Source organism: Peromyscus eremicus, chromosome 19 (assembly GCF_949786415.1).
Source record: "Peromyscus eremicus chromosome 19, PerEre_H2_v1, whole genome shotgun sequence".
In the NCBI taxonomy this organism is placed as follows: domain Eukaryota; kingdom Metazoa; phylum Chordata; class Mammalia; order Rodentia; family Cricetidae; genus Peromyscus; species Peromyscus eremicus.
This window is the reverse complement of record NC_081435.1, coordinates 51,429,452-51,446,422: the sequence shown is the minus strand read 5'-3', so window position 1 is coordinate 51,446,422 and position 16,971 is coordinate 51,429,452. Positions and strand designations below refer to the sequence as shown.

The window sequence follows — 16,971 nt, the reverse complement described above, 5'->3', positions numbered from 1 at the left end:
GTGCCAATTGGAATCTTCTTTTGGCTTAAGATACAAAAAAAAAAAAAAACTTTCACAAAAATAGAGAAATTTCTTAAATGCTTGGTATAATATCTGCACAGCCAGAAGAATGAATCTTTCTTATTAGTGTGAAGGGGACCTTCACTGAAAACTCCTTAGTATTATATTGATTTTTTTTAGAATACTACTTAAGAGTTGGGGTACATTATAAAATTTGAATATATAAGTAATATATAGCATGAAAAAAATAACATTTTATCTTAAATACAGTAGCATGTGACCACAGATTAAAAACTACACAAAACCAGGCTTGGTGGCCAAAATCCCAGTTCTCAGGAGCCAAAGGCAAAGGATCCCAGGTTCCAGAGGCGCCTGGGCTGCTCGGGGACTTCATGGCCAACCTAATATGCATAAGGAGAATGGATCTTAAAAACCCAGGGAAGAGGGATGTAGCTTCATGGAAGAGAACTTGTCTAATACACTAGAAGACCTGGTATGACCCCTGACAGCACAAGGGAAAGATTAGAGAGCAAAAACCTACATAAACTAGCCAAAATGTCCAATTTATTCTATCTTAATTCTTTTGGACTTTCTAAATAAAGATAGGAGCTTTACTTACATACTCTCCATATATGCTCCCCCAAATTAATGAAGTTATAAAACTGAAAAGGATTGTGAAGAATTCTGTAAGTACAATGATGGCTAGACAAACCCATTTTTAATTTTTGAAGGGAAATACGGCAGTGTCAATGTAAATGCCTTGAAAAATTAATGACAAAATAATGTCAAAACAAAATAAAAATTCCACAAAAACTGATGAAGTTTATTTTATGCTGGCCAACTACTCTTGGGATTGGGGCCTGCCCTGGAGTGTGCTGGATATACCAGTGTTGGTTTTGATTTTAGTTTCTGTATTTTTGTGAACGTTTCATGAAGGGAGAGATAGAAAACATAAAGTAGGGAGGGTAGGGAGGTTTCTCCTTTTTTGAAAGAGAAAGATAGAAAATATAAAGTTAGAAAGATCTGGGAGGATTTGAGGGAAGGAAAAAGCATGATCAAGATATATTGTATGAAAATTTTATATAAAAATTTCAGTAATTTATTTTTGTATACAAAATCCAACTTAAGAATCTATCTAAAGAAACTCTCAACCTACAAAAATACTTAGCAATACTACTTATTATGCTCAGTTTTGGTAAGAGGAAAGCAATAAAATTAAATTAAAATTATCTTTGAAATCACTAAAAGCAATCTTGTAGTGACACAGAAAGATGAACAGGAAGCGGGTATAGTAGTACATACATCGATTCCAGCACTCAGGAGGCAGAGGCAGGAGGATCTCTGTGAGTTCAAGACCAGCCTGGTCTACAGAGTGAGTTCAAAAACAGCCAGAGCTACAAGTGAGACCCTTTCTCAAAAAAAGGGTGGGGGGGACACATAAATAAAGACAAAGAGGCCACCCATCTCTTTAAATTATTTATATTAGCTCTTTCTCACCAACCTCCCCAGTATTCCCTTCGAGCAGATAAATCTCCCCCGCCCCCTTTGTGTTAGCTGCAGATCTCCAGAAACACTTTCTGCAAGGGACTTCCACTGGCCACACTGGGCTGGGAATCAGATAGGAGTATCACTTTCCTTCCTGTCCTCCATTATGCTCTCTCCAGAATTATTTATTTAATTTTTAAATTTTTAATTTCACTGACGGTATGAAAAGTCTCAAAATATAATGAATTAAGCATAAAGAGGAAAAAAGGACATTATGTATAATTACATTTTTAAAAGTTATTTACGTCTATGAGTGTTTTGCCTGTGTATATGTATATACACCAGGTACATGTGGAGTTTGATCAAGGAAGCCAGAAGAGGGCATCAGAACCCCAGAAACTGAAATTAGAGCTGGTTGTGAACTACCATGTGAGTCCTGGGAACTGAAACCTGATCCTCTGAAAGAGCAACAAATGCTCTTAATCATCAAGCCATCTCTACTGCCCTGAAAATTTCATTTTAATAGACAGTAACAGTTCTGCTTCCTACTTTTGCTTAATTTATATTAAAATGTTTATTCTGCTTGCTTCAGATATAATGCTGGGTTTATAAGCATTGCTTTGAAACATAACATTCAAATTCAATTAACAACAAAAACTCAGACTCAAAAATGTGAGAAAACATGCTAATCAGGAAAAAAGCTTTCAGTCCTTTCTTTAGAATAAAGAAAAATTATTAAAAAGGAAACCTAAGGCTCAGGGAAGACTGCAGAAGAGGAGGCAGAGGACCAGGATGCCTGCTGTAAATAGTGTCTTCTAGATATGATGGGAAAACTATATCCAAGAGATCTTGACAAAACAGTTGTCTAACTAACACCTGCATCATGACAACACAAGCTGACATGCCAATATCGACAGGGCAAATCTCACAAGGTCCTACCCACAAATGGAAATCCTACAGGCAATTAATGGCTGTTGAGAGAGAAGGAATCAATTTTCCAGGAACAAGCCTCCCGATAGGTTATGTAATCCCAAGTGCTCAGCCCTAAACACATGTACATCCAACCAACACTAAATAGATTGCATAAGGTAGGGGTGTGTGTGCACGTGTGTATGTGTGCATAAAATTTAGAAAGAGGAAGTCATGAATTTGAAAAAGGACTGGGGAATGTAGGAAGAGTTTCAGGGGGAAAAGGGAAGATATGATGTAAATACAAGATTCTAAAAATTAGAAATAAATTAAATAAAAAGAAAACCTAATTTGTTAACTACTCTTCCTGGCTGTGAACATTTGCCAAACTAATATCCACTTAGTCATATAAGATATACAGAATGTCAGATCTGCACCTAGGAAACAGAAATCAGCCTTGTCAAATGAAGGCACAACCACCAATGATCACACTCATGCCTTCAATACTGCTTTCACAGAGCCATACTGCCCCCTTCTGGATCATTTTAGAGATTGTGACAATGTAAGTTCCATACATAACATGTAATAAAGTTTTTAAAAGTTCTTTAGCTAACACATTAAAGAATTTAATGTCCACATGCAGAAGTATAATAGTGGTACTAATTATTTATTAATAGTTTTCCAAATATTCTGCTCTAAATAGATCTACTAACAAAAAAGCAGCTCTGACAATTTAATCATCAATATAAATGAGAAATAAATATTAGGTTCATATTTACCACAAATAAATAAAATCTACAAGGCTACATTCTCTGTTCCGTTCCATACTTTCTCCCTTTACTTCCAAAAGCAAACCAGAATCTAAACTTGGTACTTAGTCTTCCACTTCAATTTTCACTCACGTACTACCTGTGCATGTATCTGGATTATCCAAACGGGCAGGATAGATTAAGTAAAAGTGCATCACACTACCATGTACAGAAACATTCTTCCACTGAAAACCAGCTGAGGAAAGGTAGGAAGTGCATGCAGACACCTACTGCCCCTCAAGCAGGAAATACTCTACTGCGTTACTCATGCTGTTAGACTTCTAGCTTTACATTGCTACCAATGCTGTCCATCTACGTTCTTAAGGGAAATGTCTTATAAAGCACTCCTAATCTTTTACAATTTTTTTGTTCTTTTAAAATTTTTTTTCCAAAATCTAGTTCCTTTCACTATTGATAACCTATGTGAGAACCAAAAGTTTCAAGTCTTGGTAAGTACGGATGCTAGAATTTATAGCAAAAAGAAGTCATTGAGTAGCAGAGGAGGCAAAGTAAGCTGGTAGGGGAAGGTGTCAGAGCATTCTCCTGTGACCCACAGCCCTAATGAGAGAGGGCTGGGAGCCATCTTCAGCGGCAGCACTGGGGTATAACAGCTGCCATCCTCTCCCCAGCCCTCTCCCTCAGATTCCACAGACATCTAGAGCACCCTTTCAGTTCCCTTCTCCTAGATTTTAGATTTCAATAATTCACCCGAGTCAACCTTGGACAGCTGTTCAAATCTGGGAAACAGTCTATGGTTATTCCTTCTGTACTGCTTAGATTTCCCAGTTGTCAAGATAAAATGAAACTGAAACTATAGCTCTGTAGCATTAAAGGAGAGCATTCGAAAGGGCTGGATGGCTCAGTGAGCAAGAACAATGCTGCACAATCCTGAGGACCCGAATTCAGGTTTTTGGAAAAAGATAAAAAAATATATATATAGCTCAAACTAAAGTAAGAAAAGAAAGAATAACTTACAAAACAGGTAACAGGAAAATAAACGCATCTTAATTGTCTCCCGAGACAATTAAGAGGTGAGCGTGCCTTCAGACCTTGTGGCCGTGATGGCATCAGTCCATCTGGCAAAGCAGGACCTCTGACTTCTTCATCCCTATCTAAGCTTGAAAACTAAGAAGACTTGGTTTTTAGTTCTTTGTCTTACCGATGTTTCCTTTTCCCTGTCACACTCACAACTTAAATAAATTACATGTGTAAGTTCCTAAAAACATTGCTGCTACCAAAGTGCAGGCTCACTGTCATTTTGATTAGATGGGCTCAAAATTACTGGTATTAGAGATTACCTTTGGGGATTTTCAAATGGCTCTGAAACGAAATTTGCCAATTCACTCAATAAGCATGTTTCAAACTGCTACTAGAGACATATCATATAAGAAAGTTTTGTTGACTCTTGTATTTCCATTAACTCACTGTGGACTCCATTTACATGCCTGATAGCAGCAAAGCCCCTCTACCATAGAGAAATCATCTGAGATAAAGGAACTTACGCTACAGTTTTCAGGTGGGACCAGAAGTTGTGTGATCTCACCACCATGAACACAGAAGATATGTTTCATTTCTCCAGAAAATATGTCCCAAATTATGACGGAAAAATCCACACCTCCAGATATCAGGTATCTTTGGTCGTAGCGAGTTGAGACCTGATGAGGGTACAGCAAACATGTGACTTTGCTCCGATGGCCACGGAGCGTTCTGTGAGGGGGCCAACCTGTGAAGGGGGTCAGGGATTCGAAATTGGAAGATTAGAGTCTCCACAACACTTCAACCAGCACACAGAAATATCAGAGAGCTGTAACTTTACTTCTAGGACTGCTCTGTGAAGCTCGGTATCTACTACTTACCCAAGACTAACTTACCCAAGGCTCGTAAAACAGAACTAGTCTATGTGCAAATGTGCTACACATGTCAAACTGTCATGATATTTTAAAGAATTAGTACAAAAAGACATAATGTAAAATATTTCAACATAATTCCTATATTTATTACAAATAGAAATGAAAATAATGTTGCTATATTGGGCTATAACAAATAATAGTTGATTCCCCATGTTTTATTTTTAATACTGCTATAAGAAAATTACATTATGTCAATAGCACTGTTCTAGAACATTATCAATATTGCTGATAATATAGCTATTTAGTAATAATAATTCAACTAATGTTTTATGAAAACTATTAATGCATGCCAAGGAGATAAAAACTGAATACTTCCTTATTTATAGTTATTCATATCATTTATTCCAATAACAGATATTTAATAATTTATCAAATGCACATTAAACACCAACTAGACTAACAACAACTATCAATGGGTTTTATTTCTTAAAGTACAGCATAGAGATAGTCTCCACATCAGGGTTACAGAGTCCTCAAAACACAGTGGACAGAGGTAGATCCTCAGCATACCTCTTCTGAGCATGTGTTCTCCTTGCAGTAGCTGAACAATAGCCGTCTGGGTGGCAGGTACAATAATTATGCTTCCATCTTCCCGGCCACAAACAAGTCGTCCGTGTGCTGGTATATAGACGCTCGCAGTCACCTTAAGAGGTTCATTGCTATTGGGAATCACACTTAACTGATCTATGATTCCAGCAGGACAAGGCCTCAGTTTGTCAAATGCCTCTTGCAAACTAATACAAGTTGTCATTTTTAGCCCTGTAGAGGTTGGGTGTCAAACAAAATAAATATATTTATATTAAAAAAAACATTAAATAAATAATATTGACTGATTCAGTAATGTATCAGAAGTTACTTGCATCAAATATAATTCTTAGAAGAAAATGATACATAAATATTTTTAATTTTGTTATGATTCAAAATGTTATAATAAAAGAATTATGGACTTTATGCACAAGATTACTATTACCTTCATCGCCTTCCTGTTTATCAGCTATGTCTGATATGTTCCAAATATTTAACCTTCCAGAAGAATCGCCCTGAATTAATAGCTTATGCAAATACTCCTTGCATCCATAGAAGAACCGAGTAACAGGAGGACAAATGACCAACTGCCCAAAACAAAACAAAAAGTCAAGTGTCTTTAACTGTATTTTAATCAAATATTTTATAGATTAACATGTGTTCAGATAAAGATGTTTGAAGCTTTCATTCATACCCCAGTTCTAAAAGTGCTTACAGCATGGTCAATATATTTGCATGTAATTTAATAGCATTAATATTCAGGTCAACTGTGGTACAGCATAAACACTAAAGGATTGAAAAAACTATATTTATAGCCTTTCTCTAAACTAGTCTTTATAGTCTTTTGTTCAACTTCACAAAAACTGGTTACCAATCACAGGGTAATTTACTTACTTGTTCTTAAATAATTATTATAGAAATCATTCCTAACCAAAAAAGAAGTCTCTACTCAAAAGATCAAAAATAAAGAGCTCTCCACATAAGCAACACTGAGTGGACTCGGCAGATTGTATTTATATATGCATGTATGTGTAACATGATAAATAAAGAAGAGGAAGTCATGAAGTTGAGAAGGAGCAAAAGGAACATGGGGGAAGCTAGAGGTGGGAAAGCACAAGGTGGAAATGATGTCAATACAGTACTCATGTGTAAAATTCTAAATAAATAAATATTAAAATAAAATATATCACTGAAAGAATTCACTAGTCCTACCTTTCTTCCCCAATGATAAGTCATAAAGAATAACAGCATTTCTGTGCACCATGTGAGTACCTGGTACTTATGGAGTCCATAAAAAGGTACCAGATCCTTTTAACTGGAGTTACAGATGGTTATGAGATGCCATGTGGGTGGTGGAAATCAAGCCCAGGTCCTCTGGAAGAACAGTCAGTGCTCTTTAAAGCTTAGCTATCTCTCCAGCCCACCCATTTTAAAAATAAGAATAGTTTATAGCATCTAATTGGCCACATTTACATAACTAATTTTAACAAACTAACAATTTTACCATAAAATTATAATAAATAAAATTCAGTTTCAAGCCGGGCATTGGTGGCGCACGCCTTTAATCCCAGCACTCGGGAGGCAGAGCCAGGCAGATCTCTGTGAGTTCGAGGCCAGCCTGGACTACAGAGTGAGTTCCAGGAAAGGCGCAAAGCTACACAGAGAAATCCTGTCTCAAAAAACGAAGAAAAAAAAAAAAAAAAAAAGCTAAAGAAAAAAAATTCAGTTTCAAAAATTATAGCTAACAAATAATCTAGTTACAGTATTTGGTTGCGTCATAAAAAAGTACTGGCCTCTAGAAACTAGCAATATTAAGCACAGCCAAGTATTTAACTTTACTTAAATTTTGATGATTTTAATTAAAAACTACAGTTAATAGGGAGCTGCTATAGCAGCTGTAATCACCAATATCACATTTCAATGTATCAATGTCTCTCACCATATCATACATATATTTCAATTTAAAATACGCTAGCATAGACTAGAGAGGTTAGATTTAAAGAAAAATTATATGATGGTTAATAATTATCAACCTGACAGGATCTAGAATCAGTAAAGATGGGGGCCTCTAAACACATGTGTAAAGAATCTTCTAGATCTTCTGAAGTGAGAAGACCTATCCTGAATGTGGTCAGCACCACTCCACGGGCCGGGTCAGGAGTGCATAAAACAGGACAAGCTGAGCACCAACACTTCTGGTTACAGAAGCTATGTAACCACCTTATGCCACTGTCACTAAGATGTCCCCATCATGATGGACTGCACCCTCAAAGCAAAGCAAACACTTCTTTCCTAATGTTGCTTTTGTTAAGTATTTTGTCACGGCAACAAGGTATGTTACGAACACAGTATGTTATATTTTGTTTTATTAATGCAGGTTTTTTTCAAACACACCACTATCAGTTTAGCTAGAAGGGACTGGCTAAGCTAGACAGTAGCAAGTTCAAGAAAGTAGAGAACAAAGAATTTATACAGAATTTTAAAATATATCTAGATGGACAAATTCTATATTCAAAATATTCAGAGAAACAATTCCATTCCCTCCTTCTTATCCTCATTCTCCACAGATGGGAGAGACATAAGGTTCAGAATGATTAAACTGGAACCAGAATAAAGTATGGAAAGCCTTCCTCCCCAACACAGTTCTTTCTTACTAACCCCAGAGACCAGAGTGGAAAACCCAATACAAGTGTTACTGCATTTCAATTTCTTTATGTGTATGAGTCTTCTGCCTGCTGCCATAGAGACTGGAAAAGGGTACTGGTTCCCCTAGAACCAGTTATTTCAGTTGGGAGCCACCATGTGGGTGCTGGGAATTGAACCCAGGTCCTCTGGAAGAGCAACAAATGCTCTTAATCACTGAGCCATGGCTCCAGCCCCTGCATTTCAAATGTAAACAGACAGTACAAAGGCTTTTTAAAAACACAGTAAGTTTCTATAATAAATACAGAAAATACTCAACTTTCATTTTTAATATCCATTTGTTTGAATCACTACTTGATTTGGAGAGTGCAATGTGTGACTCAGGTAACACAGCATTAGTCAGCATTAGCACACAATTATCCTTGTCCTTCAGAAACTATCGTCACTGTTTTAACTGTCAGTATGAATTTTATTAAAAAAAAATTTCACTGTTTTAACTGTTAATATGAATTTTACAAGAAAAATTTAAAAATATGATTTTATAAATCATATTTATAAAAAAACATTTATGTATACAATACATAATCAAGATAAGATCACTTATCTTCTTAGATAAATCAGGTCCTATTTAATAGCTATATTATATATTTTTAAAATCTGAAAATTTTGAAATGTGCTTATAACTGACCATATCAAAATTTTTTGCAAAATCTAACACCCTGCTAGATTTTATTGACTTTTTCAAATGCCTAGACACCATCAATGTAACCATCAATTATAAATGATACCTGAAGAACTTTACCTCTTTATCTTTTTGATCCAAGATGCTATGTTGCACAGGAGGAATTAAATTTTCAACTGCTTTTCCCACATCACTGCGGAATGAATCACTAGCTGGAAGGCAACTGAAATAGCAAAGTAAGTACATACTTAAAATCCTGATATGAGGGCCAAGCACGGTGGCACACGCCTTTAATCCCAACCTTTGGAGGCAGAGGCAGGTAGATCTGTGTGTTCAAGGCCAGCCTGGTCTATATAGTGAGTTCTAGAACAGCCAGAACAACATACTGTGTGAGACCCTGTCTGTCTCTCTGTCTTTCTCTCTGTCTTTCTCTCTCTCTCTCTCTCTCTCTCTCTCTCTCCATATATATATATATATATATATATATATATATATATATATACACACACATATGTATGTGTGAGAATTTATGCATGTATGTATAATAAATTATATGAAATTTTTTTTTAATTTTTATTTTGCAATACAATTAAGTTCTACATATCAGCCACAGATTCCCTTGTTCTCCCCCCTCCCGCCCCTATATGAAATATTTTATTCCAAGGGTTTACTACAATGGACAAAAATGGGATTTTTAAGTTTAAATTAACTTAAGTAGGAATTAAATATCTTTAAAAAATTCTTTGAGGGCTCCTGAGATGTTTCACAGGTAAGAGAACTTGCTGGCAAGCCTGACAATCTGCGTTTGATCCTTGGAACCTACATGATGGAAGGATAGAACTGGTGCCCATGAGTTGTTCTCTGACCTGCACACATGCCCAGTGGTATATGCATGTACACATGCACACACATGCATACAGTAAATAAATAAATGTAAAAAATCCACCTGTTCTTTTATGCTTAGAAGTTAAATTGGGATTATATACAGACCTTAAGACATTCTGAAGTTAAATATTTATACTATATAAATGTTAATACTTTAGAGTTATAGCTCAAATTCTGAATTCTTTACATTTGACTAAACATATCTGTTTCATACCTGGCAGGGAGTTTGTAAATGTAACTCTGTCCATTTTCAGTCCAAATGATGACTTTGTCTGCAGATACAAAGTCCCCTCCAGTCCACGTCTGTCCATTTTCACTAGGACCTGAACATAACAGGGAGTAGTCTCCAGCATCGAATACCTAGGAGAAAAAGAAACTCACATTTTTAATTTACTCCAGCTTGTTACAAATTAAGTAAGATAGAATAACATTTCACCTGAAAGAAAACTTCTGAAAATATATTTAACAAGCCCAGGCCTCACAGTATGACTCAGGAGATGAAGACATTCTCTCAGTGAGATCTAAGGCAGTCATCTGAAGGTCCAGCTAGGGGTGACCACTGCCTGAAAAGGACTAGCACAAGTGCAGTAGGCATGCTCCCAACATAGGAACAGGAATCCCTGTCTTTTCTATGTTGAGGGAAGAAGCATACAATGGATAAAGGCAAATATTAGGCACTCAATCCTCTGGAATGTGTATCATGACTTAGAACTATGTCTGGTAACATTTCTGACCATATACTCTGATATTATATTTTCTGAACAGGAGAATTACCTTGCTTGGCTCTGTTTCATCAGTGTTCTAAAATGTTATAAATAGGGCATTAACAGACTTCATTTTAATATTCAACAATTCTATATGAGGAGGCCAAGTTGCTATAATTTCACCAGGAACAACATCTTAGGAATAGCACCAGGAACATGCATAGGCTAACTTTCAAGGCACCATGAAGTTTACAGGCACATTTATAATGATCTTATTTGATCCCTAGAGCCACTGAAGTAGGCAGGTACTGTTACCCTGACCTACAGTGGGGAGGGAAAGTGATACAGCTGACACCTGTAATAGTTGTCCCGAGTCAAGCATCAGAAGCTGGGTATGGTGGTGCACACCTTTAATCTCAGGAAAGGCTGGTAGATCTCCGTGAGTTTGAGGCCAGCCTGGTCTACATAGGAGTTGAAAGTCAGCTAGGACTACTTAGCAAGACCCAGTCTCAAAAAAAAAGATACGTATCAGTATGTGATAAAACTAGGAGGTATAAAAACCCTGGGCTTCTATTTCCTAGCAGACCAATTCTTTCTACCACTTCCAATACTTTCAGTATTTGATAAAAGTACATTCTAAATGTTGTTCAAGGGGAATTCATTCAATGGCACCGTCTTCTATTTTACTCTTCTTCAGAGAAAACAAGGACCTTTGGCTAAGAATATAACTCAGGAGAGTGCTTGCCTAGCATGCAGGAGACCCCTGCATTCCATCTCCCACACTATATAAACCAGGTCCACAATGCCTATCCTAGCACTCAGGAGCAGGCAAGAGGGTCAGAAGTTTGAGGCCATCCCCAGCTACATTGCAAGTCTGAGGCCCAACTTCAGGGTATTTCAAATTACAAAACTCTCGAGATAACTTAATAATATTTTTGTTTTATGTTTTTTGTTTATACTAATGTTTGTCAGAACTGTTATCTGAAGCCTCAACTGCACCAAAAACAATGGGTGATTGTTTGTGTGTGTGTGTGTGTGTGTGTGAAATGTCCTTGCTGCCCTGGGAGATAGAATGCTCATTTGAAATGAATGTTCAGTCATATCAATAGACTGATCTTCCAGGGAGTCACAAACAGCTCAGATACTAGCAATTTCTTGGGAATCAGTCACTTGACGAGCTCTAGCCTGTTCCTGCTCTCTCCAATGGCTACCTTGCTGCATGTTTTCACTAGAAATATGAGTAGTTATTTTTTAAGCATGGCAGTCAGCCTTGATGCAGGAGGGAGGAGCTTGGTCCTGCCTCAATTTGGTATGCCATGCTTTGTTGACTCCTACCCTTTGTTGAGGAGTGAATGGGGAGTTGGGGTAGAAAAGAGGTTGGGAGAGGGAAAGGGATGAGAGGAGAGAGGGGAAACTGTGGTTGGTATGTAAAATAAATTTAGAAATTTAATAAAATAAAATTAAAAAAGGTGCACTTGTCACTTGCATTATTTCTTCAACATTAGTCACATATTAAGAAGAATTATTCTATTTTTTTCTTTTATTTCGTGTGTGTGTGTGTGTGTGTGTGTGTGTGTGCACTCACATGTGCATATGTAACGCTAGGATAGAACTCAGGGCCTCACACATGCCAGGCAAGGACCAAACCACTAAGCAATACTCCCAGCCATATGTCCTTCAAATTTTAAGGTAATGAATAGCCACCACACGGCCTACTCTAACCAAACTAGTTTTTCTCTAATCTCATCCTAAAGTAATAACACTGACAAGGATAAAGTTAAGATTCTATCTCGTAGTAAGTCATTCACTCCAGGGTCTACAACTTGTCTCCTATGCTCAGGAAATCCATCCACTCTGTGGTGTAACTGTGAGACAATATAACACAGGAGCAATAAGAGCAGCAGCTATAATAGACTATGCAAGTCACAGCTTAGCAGCTCCACTGCCACAAGTTGTTACCCCATCTATAGGCAGGGGAGAGATGCCCCCTATCAACACCACAGGCAGGTGGAAGAGCTGTCCCTGCCCCCCACCACCTGCAACACTCGGGAGAGTGGTCCCCTACACCTCACCTGGGCAGCATAGTGTAGGTGTGGGAAACTGATCCTGAAGATGTGAAAGCTGAAGAACTGGCCCCGCCCCCTGCTCATCACTGTGTGACTCACTGTGTCACACAGCAGCTTCCATGACAAAATTTTCCCCTCCTTCCTTTTCTTTTTTTCCTCTCAAATTTTACTTGGGGATAGGGAGAGATGGGTGGGATCAGGAGGCATGATATGAAAGACACAAAGAATAAATAAAATTTAAAAAAAAAAAAAGCACTGGATGCTCTTCCAGAGGACCCAGTCTAATTTCCAGCACCCACATGGCAATTCAAAACCATCTGTTAACTCCAGTTCCAAGTGATTCCACACCTTCTTCTGACCTCCATGAGCACCAGGCACACACATGGCAGGTACTCAGACATACATGCAGCCAAAACATCCATATACAAAAAATAAATATTTTTTTTTTAAGTTAGGAAAAGCAGCTGTTCCTACCATGGTAGGCAGCTTCTTGGATGTGCTCACCTAACACCCTCCTCCCTTCAGTATGGGCTACATTTTCTGACACTTTCTAGAGATTATTTTGTGTATCAAAAGGCACTGAGTTCTCAATTCTAAGATTAAGAGTGTCTTAAATTACCTTTTCTTGCTCACTTATCAAAGTCCCAAAGGATCCTGTGATGGCAGCCTATGAAAGACTCTGAACCAGAGGTGCCCAGCTAAACTAGGCCCTGAATCCCCTCCCACAAACTGGGCAAGAATATATTTCTACTGTTTTAATGTAAGTTTTGGAGAGATTTGTTAAACAGGTTTAAATAACTAGCATACTTTTCTCTGATAGTGAAAGTACTGAAATTATTCAACCATCATAATCCCCAAAGAAACTTCTATTTGCAACAGATGGAAACCATTACAGAAAACCACAACCAATCAAAATGCAGAATTGTGGAGTCCAGTCCTAATGAATGTCTCTACAACTCCCTCACCTAAGGCTCAGGAATCATTGCAGAAGGGGCTGGGTAGAAAGAATTGTAAGAGGCAGAGGAACAGGGAATTTGCTTTGAAATTGTGTTTCCTAGAAATGCAAAAAGCTACACCATAAAGTCTCACCAACATAACTGCCTAAAAACATGCTGAACACAGACAAAAACAACAGACTTGCTAACATGGATGAAAAAAAGCCCACATTGGGGTTGGGGATTTAGCTCAGTGGTAGAGCGCTTGCCTAGCAAGCTCAAGACCCTGGGTTCAGTTCTCAGCTCCAGGAAAAAAAAAAAGCCCACATGACCTCAAGCCTACTCAAAGAACCACAGGAAACTAAGGAATGCTGAGAGCAGGAGAAACAGTCTTCCCCAGGGAAGAGCACACCAAGTCACTATCCAATACCAAATGGTCAGCCCTGAATACAAACATATAAGCAAGGTGATACAGACTGAGTAGGTGGTGTTTATGTATTTAGGAATCTATATGTTTATACACATATATGTAACAACAATTAATGAGAAAAGAGGCCATAAGTGTGAAAGAAAGCAAAGAGGAATATATGAGAGACTTTGGAGGGAAGAAAGGGAAGGGGATAATGATGTAATTTTATTAAAAATCACAAAAAGCAAAAGAAATCATTTTTAAAAATACATGGAAAGCTTTGAAAAATTGCTCAGTGCACAACACAACAGCTAATTTTCTATTATTAAAGGCAAGCAATGAAGAAGAAACCTCCTCCTCTCAGCATTAGCTGTAAACTTCCAATTTGAAGAAGCCAGGAAAGAAATGTATATTCAGGTAACACACTACAAAGAGAAATGGCCAGCCTACAGAGACCTGATTTCCACCACTCACATCATACACCATAACTGAAATAGTAGCAAAAAGTAGAAATGAAGACCAATAAAATTAATTAAACCATGACTTCATTACATGAAGTAGAACAAAAAAAGACAGCTACATGGAATTAAGTCCAAATTCCTCAAAAACATCAGAACCAAACAGGAGTTCCAAATGACTGACAGTCTTGTACCAAGTATATCCTTGAGGCTATCTTTGAAAATCTAGTAAACTAGACTTTATCATGAAGGATAAAAAGACAATTTCATATTTATCTATTCAACTTACCCTCCAATATTTGGAGCATACAACCAAAAGTGACCTCTGTGTGAATGCACAAAAAGAGATGCTTTGGCAATTCTGACAATAAATTGGTTTTGATTCCTCCTCAAATATTGGCTCAGTATCCTGAAAAAAAAAAAGATTCATAAAATCTCAAGAATAACATGTACTGATTAAAGTCATCACAAAATGATAAAAGGTACCACCACAGAACAAAAGCACCATGTGATATGTACATTACTTTGGATCCTCAGATAAAAGCCAAGGCAGTAACAACTGCAAAATGTACTCTTTAAAAAAGCTGGGCAAGGCCTGGGGGTGGAGGCACACGCCTTTAATCCCAGCACTCGGGAGGCAGAGGCAAAAAGATCTCAAGTTCGAGGCCAGCCTGGTCTACATAGCGAGTTCCAGGACAGCCAGGGCTACACAGAGAAACCCTGTCTCAAGAGAGAGAGAGAAAAAATAAAAACAAAAACAAGAGCTTGGCAAAAATGTCTTTGCTACAAAGCTGCCCAATATTTAATCCCTGACCATGAGTCAGAACATCTTTACTGGAAATGGTAGATGATGAAATTTTGCAGTAATCCTATGGTTATATATACCTTAGTTTTAAAAAAAATTGATCAAATCCTCTTCCAGTTTCTTCTAAGTTCAATACCTAATATTTCCCTAGCTGAAGTGAATCATACCACTACTGTCAAAAAACTGATCTACCTTTCTTGTCAAAACTAACTATTCTGGTCCACAGTACTATGAAATAAGACTCAAAAAAATGACTTTATTTGCTTTTTTGACGGTGTTGGTGTTTGAACACGAAATGTCCCCAGAGGCTCAAGTGTCAAACCCTACTCCCCACCCTGTGCTGACACACTGGAAGGCTTTGGACACTTTAGGTGGTATGCACAGTTACAAAGTTGGTCACTGCAAGCATGTCTTTGGAAATAAAACTGACCCTAAGTCCCTTCCTTACTCTGTCTCCTGGTTGCAATGAGGTGAACAGGCTCCTCCCCCTCCCCACATTCCCCACCACCACCACCACCACCTCCCACCACCCTACCCCACTCACACCCCCACAGTAACGTCGCTCACTATTGGGCAGAGTCAGTCATGCCAAAGACTCTATTCAAGTCTCTGAAGCCATGGACTAAAGGAAGTCCTTCTTCCCTTGGATTACATATCAGGGATTCTGTCACCGCTGTGTCGGGGGTGCGAGAGTAACTGAAATGGGTGGTTTGTTTCATTCATGAAACAAACTTTGAACTTCTAATTTACACAAAAGCAGGAGGAAAACATCTCTTACGTTTCTCTACTCATATTCTAGATGATATGTTCCTATAGTTTCAATAGAAACGCTTTTTCCTTTAAATAAGAAAACTAGGGTTGGGGATTTAGCTCAGTGGTAGAGCGCTTGCCTAGCAAGCACAATGCCCTGGGTTCAATCCTCAGCTCCAAAAAAAAATAAAATTAAATAAATAAATAAATAAATAAATAAATAAATAAATAAATAAATAAATAAGAAAACTAGGGACTGGAGAGATGGCTCAGTGGTTAAGACTGCTCTTCCAGAGGTCCTGAGTTCGATTCCCAGCAACCACATGGTGGCTCACAACCACATGTAATGAGATCTGGCTCTCTCTTCTGGCCTGCAGGGACACATGCAGACAGAATACTGTATACATAATAAATAAATAAATCTTTAAAAATGAAAACTAAGTGAGGAACACGCGATTATTAAAGGTTTAAATTATATAATAAAAAGGATAGAAATCACTGTCAACCTCACCTGCATTCCACCAGTTTCAGAGGTGACAATCCACACCTTCAGGATGCCTGTCACAGAGAGTGCTACCACAGTGTCCTCTAAACCAGGAAGAGACAAGATGCCCAAGTTAAACATAGCATGCTCCCTTCTAGAATTAAATAGCCTGCTCTCACGAACTTAAACAAGAAGTAGAAAACATAATCCCCTCAGTGTTAACATTATTGTTATTTTCTGAAAAAAAAAAATACGTTTTTCCTCATGGTTTCAATGAAAGAAATGAGGAAAGAATAGTAACATTTACTGAATATAACTGCACAGTTACAGAAATTCATTAAATTTTATCTCCTCCCTTTTCATTCTCTCCATAAGAAATGGTACATCTTGCCAAGAGATAAAAACCTGAATCCAAGAAAACACACATGAAGCTATAGTTCTTATCACCACCACACCCCTAATCATTCTAACTCAGCCTCACTTGAGAAAACTATCCATACAAGCTAAAGCTT

The 16,971-nt window shown here is 37.7% G+C and overlaps 1 protein-coding gene across 1 annotated transcript in view; it reads right to left on the bottom strand.

The window, feature by feature from the left end:
• Positions 1-16,971, bottom strand: part of Wdr7 (WD repeat domain 7) — a 290,638-nt gene that overhangs the window by 252,409 nt on the left and 21,258 nt on the right. Inside the window, exons 6-12 of the mRNA XM_059246685.1 lie at positions 16,487-16,563; positions 14,710-14,829; positions 10,063-10,208; positions 9,084-9,186; positions 6,084-6,225; positions 5,624-5,872; positions 4,706-4,926 (exon numbers count right to left, since the gene is read on the bottom strand). Coding sequence (XP_059102668.1) covers positions 4,706-4,926; positions 5,624-5,872; positions 6,084-6,225; positions 9,084-9,186; positions 10,063-10,208; positions 14,710-14,829; positions 16,487-16,563 — 1,058 coding nt within the window. The remainder of the gene's footprint in view (positions 1-4,705; positions 4,927-5,623; positions 5,873-6,083; positions 6,226-9,083; positions 9,187-10,062; positions 10,209-14,709; positions 14,830-16,486; positions 16,564-16,971) is intronic.